The following is a 16,774-nucleotide window of genomic DNA, read 5'->3' as shown; positions in this document are numbered from 1 at the left end:
TTCTGGTTTGCGCGCAGGTTATGATTAGAATGCCAGGTGCTAGTCAAATTTGCACGTACACGCAGAGTGGCATATATACAACAAATAAACATAACCCACGGACAAATCTTCAAACCCAAATAAACATACCCCACGGAATAAACATATCCCCCGAAAAATTTCCAAAATGACTGGTAAATTATTCCCTTGCTTCTAAAATGTGCTCTTACTGGTGTATATGCAAACTTTTTACTGTTGCCTGTAATAGGAATACAAATATACAACAAATGATGCATTTCTAGAAATATACAAATCTTTGTTTGTCAGGCCGCGAGATATAGTCAAACAGCAAACCAATCACTACAATGATGATGTATTCCACAAAATTTGATCAGTTGTAAGGACAAGTTTTCTCGATTTGCATGTCACTGTGTAAAAATGCACGGGCTGGTCGGCTTCATCGATAAAGTTCCTCTAGTGTGACATTCGTGGCTGACGAAAAGCAAGATACCGTATAATCTTTTAAATAGGCGCACTCTAATTAAGACGTCACGGGAGTGAAAGGCCTTAATTAGGTTTTACAATAGGCGTCATGAAATTTTGAAAAATTACAGTCAATCAAAAAAACTTCACATTATAAAAAAAAAAATACTCAGTATATTTAATATAATATACATTAATTTTTTTAATTTTGTTGGTAAAGTATTGAATAAACAAGCAGCCTCTCGGCTGAGACAGCTCCGCTGTTAGCGATGCACATTTCAATTAAAGAACAGAAGATAGATATCATTAGAAAATGAATAATATGGATAGTATCAATACAATGGGACTTGCTGTTTTCAACAAGAATTCAAAAATATCATTTTTCACCATAAATGATTGTGGTTTTTAACAAGAAAAAAATATCACTTTTTACCAAAAATGACAAAAATATTCACCAAAATTAGAGAATTAAAGATATCATTACAAAATGAACAAATCTGAGAGAGGTCCACATGTAGTACCTATATATGTAATATCAAAGCAATTGGACTTGCGGTTTTTAACAAGAAGTTGAAAATATCACTTTTTACCAAAAATGACAAAAATATTCACCCAAATTAGAGAATAGAAGATATCATTACAAAATGAACAAATCTGAGAGAGGTCCACATGTAGTACCTATATATGTAATATCAAAGCAATTGGACTAGCGGTTTTTAACAAGAAGTTCAAAATATCACTTTTTACCAAAAATGACAAAAACATTCACCAAAATTAGAGAATTAAAGATATCATCATGAAATGAATAATCTAAGAGAGGTCTACCCAAGGTCTACATATACATATACACCAAGTATCAATGCATTCAGGCTTGTAGTTTTCAAGAAGACACAAACGACACTGACGGACAATCACTCATATGATAAGCTCTGCTCGACAAAGTCGACAGCGGAGCTAAAAACGATGCTCACATCACCCACAAGTCCGATTGCTTTGATACTATACATATTGTTCATTTTCTAATGATACATGTATCTTCAGTTCTTCAATTGAAATGTGTATTGCTAACAGCAGAGCTATCTCAGCTGACAGGCCGCTTGTTTTAAAATGCTAATTCTGTGACTAATATGATGTCCCTCCCCTTTACCGCAGTTGGAGTTTGAACTTGGAAAATTGGCATCATATGACGAGAGTTATATTTGGAAATCCTGCTCTGTATGGTAGCACGAATGAGCTCATCAACACCGTGAATCAGGACTAGTTTGGATTTCCATTATCAAATATAAAATTTTGAACTTGGTAAATTAGCATATGATGAGAGTTATATTTGGAAATCCTACTCTGTATGGTGGCACAAAGGAACTCATCAACACCATAAGTAGGAACTATAGTTTTGGATTTCCATTACTGTATGGTGAATGGTGATTTGGAAATACAACTTTGTATGACTTATACACCCATGGAAATTATACCCTGTATGAACTAAACACACAAACTCATCAACAGGGGGGGTGCAGATATAAACTGGAATGGCCCAATGAAGGGAGCCATATAGTCACATGACCCAGAAGGCTCTGTTAGGAAAACAACCAAGAACTATTTGGCGTAAAAACAAAACACCCAAATTTGAGTGAAATTTGATGAGCTGGCATATTAGAATCAACACAACTTACAAAGTTAGGAACTGAAATGAAAATCATTTGTTATTGTGAATGTTTGCATTTGTCCTTAAAATATGAACAAATGCAAACATAACTTTTGAGGGTTTTTTTAAATTTACTTGTGAATAGCATTTTACATTATTGTGTCATTCTTGTAGTGGTAATTTATGAAAAGAAATAATCTAACAAAGTCAGATGACAAAAATGATTCTTGACTTTTGATTTTGTAAACACTTATCAATTTGGCAAACAGACTTTGCATTTAACATCGTAAAATTAAAAGTCATAAGCAGATATGAAAATAAAAATCAATAACATAGTTTAGTTGAGGGCAGGTGTGGTGCATGATTAGCTAAGACACCATTTTAAAAACCTTGCCATAACTGCATAGGAAACACATAATATTTATATAAAATTATAATATTAAATATATGTTTAAAAGTTAAAAAAAAATACAGGCATGCAGTGCAAACTAACAAATGACACAGCCATGAGATTCCAAAATAATTCTCACAATTTGTAAACTAACACCCAGCTATTACGGTAATACAGATTTATATTATTTTACAAATTATTTTTACTGTTTTTCACCTGTTTAATCTCATTCAAATGATTCTGCTGGTATTACGCGAAACAATGTGATTCAAACAAGTCCTAACCATCCATTTAATGGTTCTTAATGAAAACAAGTTGAAGAGCAGTGATTGGGTAATAATTGTTGGGCTCCCTAGGCTGGTCTTTTTATTGGAAACTATTTTTGAGGTGCAGTGATTGGGTAATATTTGCTGTGCTCCCAAGGATGGTCTTTCTAATGGAAACTATTCGAGGTGCAGTGATTGGGTAATATTTGCTGTGCAGACCAAAATTCCTCTTCAGAATGTAGAGCCTGGTGACAAAAAAAATTACTTACCGGACATAAATTTGTAATTTTTATCTACAGAAATATATAATTGTCTTTCTGTTTTTATAGTTTTTTTGTAGCACAGAGCAGGAAGGCAAGCAAGGAATAAGAACAGAAATATAATATATAAGCCACCTAACACAATAGCAAAATTGCAGTAAAATGGGTGAGTGTACCATCTGTAGTCAAGAAGGAGAAATCCAAGCTGTTTCCCATAATGCATTTTTAAGTGTTAACTTTTATTTGAAGAGATTGGGTTTATGAAACAGTATGAATGAAAATTATTTTACAATCACTGTCAATAACAACTGATTGCTCAAAACATCTTGCTATTTTTTTTAATAATTACTTAGAACAATGATTACCAAATGTTATCTACTATATATCATGTTTTTCAACTCACTGCCTAGTCAATTTTTTCCATTTATTTAGAAGTCAAAAATGTTAATCTGGCTCATACACCCATACACTTGACTTTGTTGATTGTATTGCTAACATTTTGTTTTAAGAGCATCCGCTTGTTTCTGCTCAACTTAATAGTTCTTCATCTAAGTATAGAAGAGTAAATGGCATCATCACATAACAAATCATGAATTATTAAAGAATCTCTTTGAATAACATTCAACCCCACCAAAACAAAGTTTGTAACTGTGGAAAAATGGAATATACTATAAAAACATTTACACAACATCCATACATATTACTGTCAGAACTAAACATAGTTGAACTCTGGTGACCTTGCCCCTTGTTATATATTATTATTTCCTTTATCATAGTTTGTTTCAATATGAATATGCATTGTGATAATTAATTTTGAATACAAGCAAGTTTTGGGGTTGAAACAACAGTTGGAAAGCAGTCTACCGGATATCCTTGATAGATGTGAATATTATACAAAAACATTGGTGCCTAATTTGTTTAAATATTTTAAGGGACATAATTTCCAGCTTTATTCAAAGTAACTCAGATATTTTAGTATAAAAACAAATGTCTCAGCTGCATTTAGACGTGAATAGATTCATAAAACATGCAAGGTAACAGAAAATCTTAGCTGGCTTTTATTTATTTATTTTGTACAGGTGTCTGTCAAATATTAATGATTCACTGAGACAAATATGAACTGCCTTATTATATTCATTGTATGACTACTGTATTATTTGAAAAGTAAAATAAAACGCCCTCTATCATGTTGCATACTCTGCTTTGTAATGCAAATCAACTTAAATAATTAGTTGGTGTCCAGTGAGAGAGAAGACAACAGTACTTTTGCCTCCTGAGAATTTACATCTTCAAACATTCCAATCTTTGTTTTTTTAGTGTTTTTTTAAATTATTATCATAAAAGCTCTTATTCTGTTCTAATATCTGAAACAAATTCATGTGAATTTCATTTGTCAAATGAGCTGTTTGTCAAATACAGAATAAATATTTTTGAGTACAATTTTCTTTTCAAAATGTGGATACAACTGTTTGCTTTTTATGTATTTTTTATATATTGTTTTTGATTTGATAACTTTGGACTAAATAGATTTTCTATTAGCTAAAGATCTTAATCAAAGTTTGGCACCTAATTCACGGGAGTGCTCATATTGATTTTCTGACATCTTGTTTTCTGTAAAGATTTTATTGGTAGGTTTCTCTCTCCATGAGTTGGTTTTGAAACCTAGTCTAGTATTCCCATGAGATTTGGGAGATACATTACCAAGGATATTATTACAAGATAAATGATTTGCTTAATTAAACACATACAACAATGCATATTTCCACTGAGATCAATGACCTTAGAATTTATATAACCAGTGATCAGTAATGTAGAAACAGTCAAAATATTTTATCAGATTTGATATTTTTATCATGATATTTTTCAGGACAACTGTCGTTCATACTCAGGGAAGACTTTATACTGATGAATACGGTGACCAACAGAGTTCTCCCCAGGGCTTTTTAGCGCCGAGGTCCGCGGCGCTATACTTGTGAATCTCGGCGCTTTACTTGGGACCTCGGGGTTATGTGTTCCAAACCTCGGCGCTTGATTATATATTCGAAATGCCAATATCAGATGTGAAAAGGCTTTGTTCACCACGCCGGTCGGCCCCGACCGTCACTCAAAATTAGTGACCACCACAGAAGCGCTTCCGACGAGGACTATTGTCTGATTGTTATTATAATTACGTACCAACCGACACGCATCCTGTCAGTCGTGGATTATAATTTGTAAACAATAGACCTAGTCGCACGATACGTAGCAGCTAGTCAATTTTGTGAAATTAGCACCTCTTTGTTTGTAAGTAAATACTTTCTGCGATAGACACAGTCTTTAGATTGATGGCTAAAATTCTTTCAAAATCAATTCCACCTCGTTATAACATGGTCAAAGCGGAGTTCACGATCAGTTTACGCTACTCAAGAAGAAAAAAACGTGTTTATTGCGTGATTTGGTAAAATACATTTGAACTGTTATCATTGCGAATCATGTAAAAACTCTTCTTTCAAGACCTATTTTACATTTTAAAAATTGCAAATCACCTCTTTCGAAAGCCATCATGCAGTTTTCGATTGAAATCGATGCCAACACATCGTGCTACGACATCACTTTACTTCCGCAACATAATTTTTATGATCATACCATTCGGAAAACTTCGGATTCTACCGGCATTACCATGCGGCATTTTCATTGGTTAATGGCATTTTTGACCCATCGGGTCAAAGGACACATGCTAATGTTTCACAAACATCATGGCGGGTCTGTTTTTTTTACCGAAGCGATTAAGTGATCAAAAACAAGTCATTGAAAATGACACAGTCCCTGTTAAGTTCTCTTTGTGCTCGTCATATTAAAGCGGAGGGGTTGTCGCGAGCGTGTCCTTGAAATTTGAGTTCCAAGTGGCGTATACAACAGATTGTTTATTTACATCAAAACACGTGTTTCGTGTCATAGTAATATGGCCAAAATAAGAACAGCCGTTATTCAGCCATCTTTGATCTGATTATGAAACACACTGATATGTATGATGTATGTGCCAAATACGAATGAAAACAGTACATAAATTGTGGAAATATAGTAGTAAGGCCAAAAAGTCAGATGCTGTCAATCGGCCATCCTTGACCAGATTTTGAAACAAATTGTCATGGACATGCATCCTAACATGTATAAAGTACATGTATGTGCCAAATTTGAATGAAAACTGACAGAGCACGTCCAAGATACCGCATAAAAAAACAAAAACAAGATGCCTGCTAGTCGACCATCTTTGATCCAATTGCGAAATAAATCGTCATGGACATGTATCCTAACATGTATAATCCATGTACCAAGTTTGAATGACAACTGACAAAGCATGTCCAAAATACAACATTTTCAAAAAACAAGATGGCTGCCAGTCGGCCATTTTGAATTGAATCGCTAAACCACTGCATGTGCATATGTCCCACATAAGGTACTAGGCACATGCAAAGAATGAACGGAATCGGTCCACAGGATTCTGAAATATGACGTTGGATAGACTGACGCACGGACAGACGGACACACGGACGGTCGGACGGACAGACTCAGGAATTCACGGACTGTCGGGGACATGTATCCTAACATGTATGATCTATGTACTAAATTTGAATGAAAACTGACAAAGCATGTCCAAAATACGACATTTTCAAAAAACAAGATGGCTGCCAGTCGGCCATTTTGAATTGAATCGCTAAACCACTGCATGTGCATATGTCCCACATAAGGTACTAGGCACATGCAAAGAATGAACGGAATCGGTCCACAGGATTCTGAAATATGACGTTGGATAGACTGACGCACGGACAGACGGACACACGGACGGTCGGACGGACAGACTCAGGAATTCACGGACTGTCGGGGACATGTATCCTAACATGTATGATCTATGTACTAAATTTGAATGAAAACTGACAAAGCATGTCCAAAATACGACATTTTCAAAAAACAAGATGGCTGCCAGTCGGCCATCTTTGATCCAATTGTAAAATAAATCATCATGGACATGTATCCTAAAATGTATAATCTATGTACCAGGTTTGAATGAAAACTGACAAAGCATGTCCAAAATACAACATTTTCAAAAAACAAGACATGTATAATCCATGGCTGCCAGTCGGCCATTTTGAATCGAATCGCTAAACCACTGCATGTGCATATGTCCCATATAAAGTACTAGGCACATGCAAAGAATGAACGGAATCGGTCCAAGGGATTCTGAGATATGACTCCGGACGGACGCACGGACACACGGACGGACGGAGACCGAATTATAAGTCCCCGTTTTCGGACTTCGTCCGAACGGGGACTAAATAATAGCTCCCGATAAAAATAAGTCGGATTTTACTTACATTTCATATCAAAAAAAAGAAGTAACATTTTTTGAGGAATTATTGCTATAACCGGTGTATAACATGACCAAGTAAGTTATGTCACGTCGTAACTTTGATGATCGTTTTGAAGCTTTATTTGTTCACTCATTACTGTAATTGTAAACGTTTTAGAAGTTGATGGTACGAATAATAAATTACAACAATACGCCAATTAATTACGTGATCGATTTTTTGAAGGAGAATGTTTTTGGAGTGAATAAAATTATGAGATTCGTGAACATAAATCTGGCTTAACGTTTTGAATGCGTTTCCTTCAACGTTTTACAATACAATTAAATTGCAACAATAATTTATTTGTGTTTGTTTTTAGTCTGCAGCATTTGTATTTGTTGTGTTGATTCCATTAAAAAAAATATTTGCCCTGTGACTGAGCTCACTAATATTCATAATTGTAAATAAGTTCTGTTAAATCAATGAAGGAAAGATATGTAAATGATATGCAAATTATTATGCAAATTAGCCCCGGCGCTATGCATTTTTTCTGGGGAGAATCCTGGACCAAGTTTGATAAAGTTTGGAATAGAATTAGTAAAGTTATTGTGCACACAATAACAATTATTAATGACAGCGACAACAACGACGACGATGCCAACAACAACGACAACGACGGACAGAATTTTTCCCCTTATTATACCTTTCCCTTCCATCGTTGATGTTACGAGCAAGGTAAAAAAACATTTACCTGAGTGGACAGACATAGCATCCATACGTGCAGTTTCACCATCCATATTTGGGGTCTTAATTGGCTCCAATGCTGGTGGTCCAGGTAGTTGAGTCGGTGTTGCTGGTTCCATCTCATTATCTTCACCTTCTGTATCATCTGTATCACTATCTTCTTCCTCACTCAATTCACACACTGTGATAGCATCACGTACGCTATCGACGTCAATGTATTGACACACTAACCCGATTTCTTGCTCCACCGTGGTGCGATCCAAGGCACCATTGTTGACTAAACGTATGTCATAGAACCTTAGAGACCTAGAAATAATGAACAGGCAATCACAAATAAGAGATCTTTGATTTTGGTGTTTGATCTTTGTCGGAGTTTATCATCATATCTGCTATTTTTTCTTCAGTCTTCTTTGTAGTTAGTCTAATAAAAATCAATCATATTTTAATTTGACTATCTATCATGCCATGGCCGCAAAACTTTGAATTTTTTGATGGACAAACATAAATGAAAGAAATGGTAATAACGATTTTATCTTCGGTTGCTATTTATAGTACATTGTGCCTTTATAGAGTATGTACTGCATGTTTTCTCGCAGTCAAATTATGCACACATCTATGCTATTGATATAGAGCCATTGTTCAAAATGTCTATTTTAGAATAGTTAATTAAGACAACTACTAGTAAATATTATCTAATTGTTCACTTCTAGTTCCACAATTAAACTTTCTTCCCTGCATAGTTCATTAGACAGTACCGGTTTGACTGGTATTCACACGGAAGTCACAAATATGAATGCTATACAGTCAAGTTTGCATCATCCATAACGATTCCAAAACCGATCACTGGTTACTGCATTGCAATCATAATTGGTAGTTGAAATCCTACCTGGGGTTGAACACAAAACAAGTGAACATTTTTGAAAAACATTGGCACTGGTAGTTCAGAACCCAACAATACACTTGTCTATTACAGTCTCAGAGTCTAATCTATGTCAAGAACTTTCATGCCAAATTTCAATGCAATCTGACAAGCAGTTGTTATTATTTTTGACCAATAATTACAAAAATATTCCCTAAAAATAGAGATTTGGATGTGATGTCAGGAGATGAACAAATCTAACAGAGAACCAGTTAGCTGTGTTTGATAAAAATTTGACGGGCGACGAACGGACGACATGACAACAAGTCCAGTGAACCCATGAGCTCTGCTCGGTCATCTTAGAGGACAGCAGAGCTAAAAAGGGTTGACCCTCCCCCCTACCCTGGATAAGTGTCTCACAGACCCAATAGGAAAGCCAGAGATTAATTCATTAATGAATGCCATTTTAGAGGAACTTTGGTGAAGCCAGATGCATGAAGCTCCTGGTCAACGATGAGATAGCTCATTAAATTAGCATAATGCAACTATGATATTAAGGTGGTCACACAACTCCCATGTAATCCCACAAATGAGTTATAATTTCAATCTAAAATAAACTAAAAGATATCAACAACTGTGGTAAATCAGAAAGAGTTGCTTACCGTGGCCATGTTTCACCTGCAGTATGTTGACCTGATAGTATCATGATACAAGGCAGATCATTTAAGTCTTCATATGTTTTAGGTTGCCAGTTAGACTCAGCTCCTTGCCATGCCTGAAAAAGTCACAATAAATATCACATTAACCTTTTTACCATCTGTTCCCGCTTTTCATCACAAATTTACAAAATAGTCCTGCTTATAGTCTGCACTTTCCTTCAGAAAATTGTGACAAAAATAGCCAAATTTTTTGAGTAAAAACTGAAAATTTACACACATTTTGTCTGTTTGCTCCAAAATTAAGGTTAATTTCTAAAAATATTGAAGAATATAAACAACAAGCCATGCATGGCACAGTCCCCGTTAGTTATCAAATTTAAGACATACAGTTTTGTTTATAGTAATATAGCTGGAATATAACCATGTCAGGAATATGATTTTTTAACATTAAAATGATTGACATTTGTATCTGATCGTCAAAAAAGTACTTGTCCATATTGAGAGATATTGCTCTGGAATAACATGATGTATAATGAATATATAAAATTTAAATATAATAAGTCAAAGCATTTAAGAGATATGACTCTAGAAGCCCAATCATTAAAACAAAATGGCTGCCAGTCAGCCATTTTGAATCCAATCTGAAAAATAAAATGATGAGCATCAGGAACCATAATGTCTAATGTATGTACCAAGTTTAAACGAAATCCACCCATAAATGCTTGATATTTGATGTTTTTTTAGCACAAAAATGACCAACATTTGGAATAGGAACGTCAAACCAATATATCTGTTTATCTATGACATGATGTATAATGAATATTTAAAATTTGAAAATATTATCAGTCAAAACAAGTCGGAGATATGGGTCTAGAAGCCCATTCATTAAAACAAAATGGCCGCCAGTCGGCCATTTTGAATCTTATCTGAAAAACAAAATTATTTGCATCAAAGTTTGAACAAAATCCATCTGTAAACAGCCGAGAAATGGTTGATTTTTAGCACAAAAATGGCCGCCATTCGGCCATCTTGAATCAGACCGTGAAACAAAATGATGTGCATCAAGGTCCTATAATGCCTAATGTATATACCAAGTTTGAACAAAATCTATCAGTAAACAGCCGAGAAATGCTTGATTCGGCCATCTTGAATCAGATCGTGAAACAAATTGACGTGCATATGTATAATATCATGTATGATGTATGTGTTAAGTTTGATTGTGATTGGTCCAGGCATTTCTAAGATACAGGTCCGGACGCATGCACAGACGCACACACGTACGGACACACGAAGATCAAAACATAAGTCCCCGTTTTCGGACTGCGTTCGAACGGGGACTAACAACTGCCACTGATCATCATGAAAAATAATAAAACTAGTCAGTTTTAGAACAAATCTCAAAATCTTCAGCTAGCCTGCACCTGTTGTAATGACCCAAGGCCACTTTACATCATTTTAGAAATCCTTCTAATTTCAATTTAAGATACTGTTGGATAATATTTTTTTCTAAACAATACGAAGTCCAAGGCCCTTATATTGCTTACAGAGGTCAGTGAAAGAAAGCTCATATAAAGTTAGAAAGCAACTTTAGAACAACGATAACAAACAACAAACTTTTTTAAAGCAAAGGTCAATTTTCGTCACCTTTCAAAAAAAATAAACCCCACATCAATTTTAACAAAAACAGCATTCGACATCTGTCACTAACAGAAAATTATATCCATTTGGCCAAAATTAACAAGGAATTCATGAAAAAATATAATATATGCATAAAATATTGAACCAAGGGCGCGTACCTTGAAAATATGTGCAAATGACAATTTAGTTCACCATGTAACAGATTGAGGCAAATATTGCGTATTTTGGGGGAAAATAAATAATAATTAGTTGCGTCGTCATTGGTCATGAAATATGCACATTTTCTTACCATATTAATTACGTACATGTACTACCAGAATTTACAAGGTTAAACGTATTAGAGATTGTTAAGTCAAAATCTTCATCATTATCTCCACTGACAAATGTATTTGACCATACACAAACTCTTGATGAAAAGCATTTTCTGCCATGATGTTTTCTTGCAGGATTTGGCCTGCAACAACGTCCTTTGATCTGATAGGTCAACTTTATGACTTAGTGGGTAAACACAACTGGTTTCCTTACCTGTAATCTACTAAGAAAATGATCATCAAGGGTAAACTCAGTCGTCATCGAACTCAACAGAACATCAAAACGAAACTGCAATCCCAACTTATCTCGTGCAGATCGTAATCTTTCATGTGCTAACAACGCTAACTGAATTGATGGTATTCGAATCAATACCATGATTCCTTTGCCGTTTTTATTTTGCATGGGACACTTGACCAACTCTTCCACCATATTAAATGTTTCTGTTGATGTGTCTTGCTTCACGCCTTCTATACCACAGAGTGACATTAGTGCCGCGGCATACTGGCGTACCAATAGATATGTACGAATGACCAGACTGTGTAGGCGTGGGTATCTGGTAATAATGAGACAATGGTATGTCAAGTACAAAACAAAAAGGTAATTTAAAGGGGAACCGCTCAATCCCAGGGATTGCACCAAAGAATCATGGGACACTATTGTTTATGTTGTTTACAATGTTAATCTATCTTTTGTTATCCATTGTTATTTTAATCCAGAAAGTAAATTTGTTGTGAAATTAAGCCTAACTGGAAGGTGCCCCTTTAAGAAAAGCAACCACAAAAAAATAGCTCCATATGATGTAAAGTATGAATTGCATAAACCTAGAAAATGCTAATCAGGCCCCATATTGACAATGATCCAAGCTATTTTTGTCACGATTTATATACTGTTGGTGCAAAGGAAATGCTCATTGAATTTTTCTCTGAATAAATGTCAACATTCCCGATTGAATTAACATAATCCCCAATATGAGAACACATTAAAAAACCACATTCTTGATTTTAAGAATGACCTCTGAACTGTACATTTTACACAATACACTGATGTTTGCATTTCTTTAAAGCAAAGAAAAATTGCCTTTTATTATATTCAAAAAGCTGGTGGATTTTTCAAAGCCTAGCAATGTGATTTTGGAGATTTCAGTACATTCCAAACTCCATAGAAACCCCGACAAACAGAAAGACCTTTCAGTCTAAATAAAAAATTAAATGTCATATCTTCATATTTTCAATAATACAAATCCACACCATTATGACAGACATGGTAAACACTATACCTTTCCAGTTCATTATCATACAGGCAAGGTAGAAAAAATACATAGTAAAAATAAATGGGCATCTATCGACATCCATCAAACAAAGAGTTGTGTAAAATAACTACTACAATTTTGCAATGCATTTGTCTAAAAAAAAAACAATGCATTCTTAACATTTACTAACTTAAACAGGATGACTTTAGAATTAATCAAATCTGGAAACAAGTACAAATATGGAGATGGACTACAAGGACGGTATATGTTGAAATCAACCTTATAAAGATAAATTATGCAAATCTGGCTGTGAATTATGCAAATTAGATTGTGAATTATGCAAATTAGATTGTGAATTATGCAAATTAGATTGTGAGTTGTGCAAATTAGATTGTGAGTTGTGCAAATTAGATTGCGAGTTATGCTAATTAGAGTGTGGGTTATGCAAATTAGATTGTGAGTTATGCAGATCAGGTTGTGAGTTATGCAGATCAGGTTGTGAATTATGCAAATCAGGTCATGAATTATGAAAACTAATTGCTATGGATTAGGCAAATTGGTCTCGTTTATGCATAATGGTTCAGCGAATTGGAGTGCAGACTATGCACATTAGATTGTGGATTATGCAAATCAGGCTATGAGTTATGCAAATTGGGTCATGCATATGTTCATCATACTTATTTTAAACCATTTGATATAAACCACACACAAAATTATTCTCTTTTTGAAGAAAGTTGTAAATGCACTTATTTCTGGTTTACAATACAAATGTAGCTATTATTTTATTTCATATAAAAATAAGTAAACAAAAATTACTTACGAAGCAAGCAAGGCATTGGCAGCATTTTCAAAATCATCATCATAGCGAAGTAACGGCAGTCGACCAGTCCATTCAGTTGTTTTGATGTAGTCATGGAGACCAAAGTAAACCTTTTCTGGTGGTGGTACATTTGTCATCTGCAGAGAAACCAGACAACGAAAAATAGGTCCAAAAAAATCTTGTTCTGCAGAATTATCCAGTGAAAACTTTTTGGCAGCGTGCAAATTTTGATGTTGCTGAAAATCAGAAGCGAAGAGCAGATATTTTTGGGGGTTAAATCCAGAGGAGGTTAAAATAGCAAGCAAAATTAAATAAAAAAAATAAATTTAATTGTCAGAATAGCTTGAGGATAATTATGAAGCATGTTACAACAAAAATGTTTGTGGTAAAACATCTTTAATTTTTTTCAATAGCCTATATATAATTAGGGAAAACAAAAGCATCTGCAAAACAAAATTCTATGCAAATTATGGCTATGACATGTTAAAGCGCCCTCTAATTTGATACTAACCTGGTTGACAGTGGTCGGCATGTATATTTCATTTAGTGGACTCAAACGGGTCTTCTTTGTCTGTAGTACATACGGTGTTGGAGTGACTTGAAGGGTTAGTACATTGGGACTTTCCAAAATGTCTGGACAATTAACATATCTGTCAGCAAGCCCTAACGGTTGAGCTCCATAGGAATGTCTATTAGAGGGGAAAAAAACAATTTTTACCAAATATGCTAGATTTATTTATTTGCATGCTCTAATTTTTCTCACAAACAAGCAGCCTGTCGGCTTAGATAGCTCCGCTGTTAGCAATGCACATGGCAATTAAAGAACAGAAGATATCATTAGAAAATGAACAAATCTGAGAGAGGTCCACATGTAGTACCTATATGTATAATATATCAAAGCAATTGGACTTGCGGTTTTCAACAAGAAGTCGAAAATATCACTTTTTTACCAAAAATTACAAAAATATTCATCAAAATTAGAGAATTGTAGATATCATTATGAAATGAACAAATCTGAGAGAGGTCCACATGTAGTACCTATATATGTAATATCAAAGCAATTGGACTTGCGGTTTTTAACAAGAAGTCAAAAATATCACTTTTTACCAAAAATGACAAAAATATTCACCAAAATTAGAGAATTGACGATATCATTACAAAATGAACAAATCTGAGAGTGGTCCACATGTAGTACCTATATATGTAATATCAAAGCAATTGGACTTGAGGTTTTTAACAAAAAGTCGAAAATATCACTTTTTACCAAAAATGACAAAAATATTAACCAAAATTAGATCAAAGAAAGCTTAGAAAGAACTCCCATGTGCTGAGAGTATTGGAGACACATTAAATATAATTTGAAATTACTTAGCTGAAAACTAATTATGCAAATCAGAAAATTAATACCGGTATGACCAGATTTGAGTGTAAAACTAATGAGGTCTGCGCAATGTAACAGAAAATCTATGTCTCCAAGTTTAATTGAAATGTGATTAGAACCAAAAAACCAAAAAATTATGAATTATTATGCTTATTAGGGAATTAATATGAACAGATTTTTACCCCAAACTAATTAGGTTTGTAACATTGTCCTAGAGCATCTTTGTACTAAGTTTCATTGAAATGGAATAATTATTACCGTGAAAACTCCGAAATTTCGACCCCTCTAAAAATTCGACCGCCTATTTATTTGCCGGGTTTTGGTGTTTTATTTACCTCCAAATTTTCGACTCCACTAAAAATTGCCGACTCATTCTTATTCGAAAATTGCGACCAGTTTCAGTTTTCCCCCAAACGAAAAAAAAACGATGTGAGCGTTCAAACGGGACCTTCCTCGAAGGCATGAATCCGGGTTTCTGATTGACTGAGAGATTTTTATTTTATTGGTAACGAAAATATATTCTAAATAAACGAAGTTTCAAATAAAAACGAACACAAAAATCTCGGCATGCTGCGTTTCTGAATTGTTGATTATTACTGTACTCAGTAGTGATTATAATAATGTACACAAAATAAATTTGTTGAATGGTTATGAAATACAAATAAAAGTCAACTTAGTTTCATCGTAAGCGAATGATTCCGGTCTCGTATAAACGTTTGATGCTGTAGGATATCCGCCATGTTCTCTTAGGTCAAATAGGTCAAATCGCTAATTAACCAATCAAAAAGCTGGATGATGCCAACGTGTTCAAAGTACCATAGCTTATTTAAATAGATTGATGTTGTAGTACGATATTTTGGCTTGGATTTTGATGCGAAAACGGCATGATTTTTTTTAAATAAAAAAATTAGTTGTTTTTAAAAAATAAACTGGTCATCTGAAGAATAATTTAACATTGTTCACAGTGATAACAGCTCATTCTCGAAAGGAAGCTTACCCGCTCACGCTAGTCATGATAAAAATCATACACGTGTACTCTTGAATAGACAAACGTCAATGACTACGGTAAAACTTAGACTCTATTTTAGCCGGCAGGATTGATTGAAATGTCCGAAAAATGACGCCAAAATACACCTTAAAAGTCCCATTTTATTTTCTTAAATCCCATTTTATTTTTTAATCCAAGGGCGAATTTACGGCAGAATTTGGTCCCTCAAATAACGGACACGTGAGCTTTGATTCTAACCGGATACATTGCACTGGGTCGGGGAGATAGTTTGCTAAACTTCCATGCATCTTTTGTCCAATGGGTACCTGTACTTCGAACATTCGCAAGTTTTTCTAGGTAGTGCGAGACAGCTTTGTCTTTTGACCTATTAGTTTTGTGCTGACCTCTTCTCCGCGTCTTGATGTTTTGTTTTGCTTGTCATAATACTCACTGATTGATGACTTTGTTTAGATTTTGAGTTACAACTCGGCCACGACCTTTGCTTTTACCGTGAAACATGAGGAAGTTTACGTCAATTGACGGACATTGCATTTTTTAAAAACTAATGAAGCACACTGTCTATCATCCCCATGTTTTCATTTGCTGATTTCTATTCTGAAAAATTCGACCGTCCGAAAATGCACCTTAATTTTGACTCTAAAAACACGTCACATATCTAACACCAATTATTTAAAACCGGTCGAAATTTTGGAGTTTTTACGGTACTTTAGATATCAGTGTGAAAGCTTAAAATTGGTTAATTATGCAAATTAGG

At 34.5% G+C, this 16,774-nt stretch overlaps 1 protein-coding gene across 4 annotated transcripts in view; it reads right to left on the bottom strand.

Moving 5' to 3' along the window:
• Window positions 1-16,774, bottom strand: part of LOC100371240 (GREB1-like protein) — a 119,877-nt gene that overhangs the window by 19,598 nt on the left and 83,505 nt on the right. For all 4 annotated transcript variants that reach the window (XM_085493138.1, XM_085493140.1, XM_085493139.1 and 1 more), the window contains exons 16-20: window positions 14,142-14,319; window positions 13,631-13,767; window positions 11,775-12,114; window positions 9,615-9,727; window positions 8,101-8,399 (exon numbers count right to left, since the gene is read on the bottom strand). In XM_085493138.1, the coding sequence (XP_085349264.1) occupies window positions 8,101-8,399; window positions 9,615-9,727; window positions 11,775-12,114; window positions 13,631-13,767; window positions 14,142-14,319 (1,067 nt within the window). The remainder of the gene's footprint in view (window positions 1-8,100; window positions 8,400-9,614; window positions 9,728-11,774; window positions 12,115-13,630; window positions 13,768-14,141; window positions 14,320-16,774) is intronic.

Source organism: Saccoglossus kowalevskii, chromosome 18 (assembly GCF_978046115.1).
Source record: "Saccoglossus kowalevskii chromosome 18, keSacKowa6.1, whole genome shotgun sequence".
Lineage (NCBI taxonomy): Eukaryota > Metazoa > Hemichordata > Enteropneusta > Harrimaniidae > Saccoglossus > Saccoglossus kowalevskii.
The sequence above is the reverse complement of the archived record's forward strand: the minus strand, read 5'-3'. Positions and strand labels throughout refer to the sequence as shown.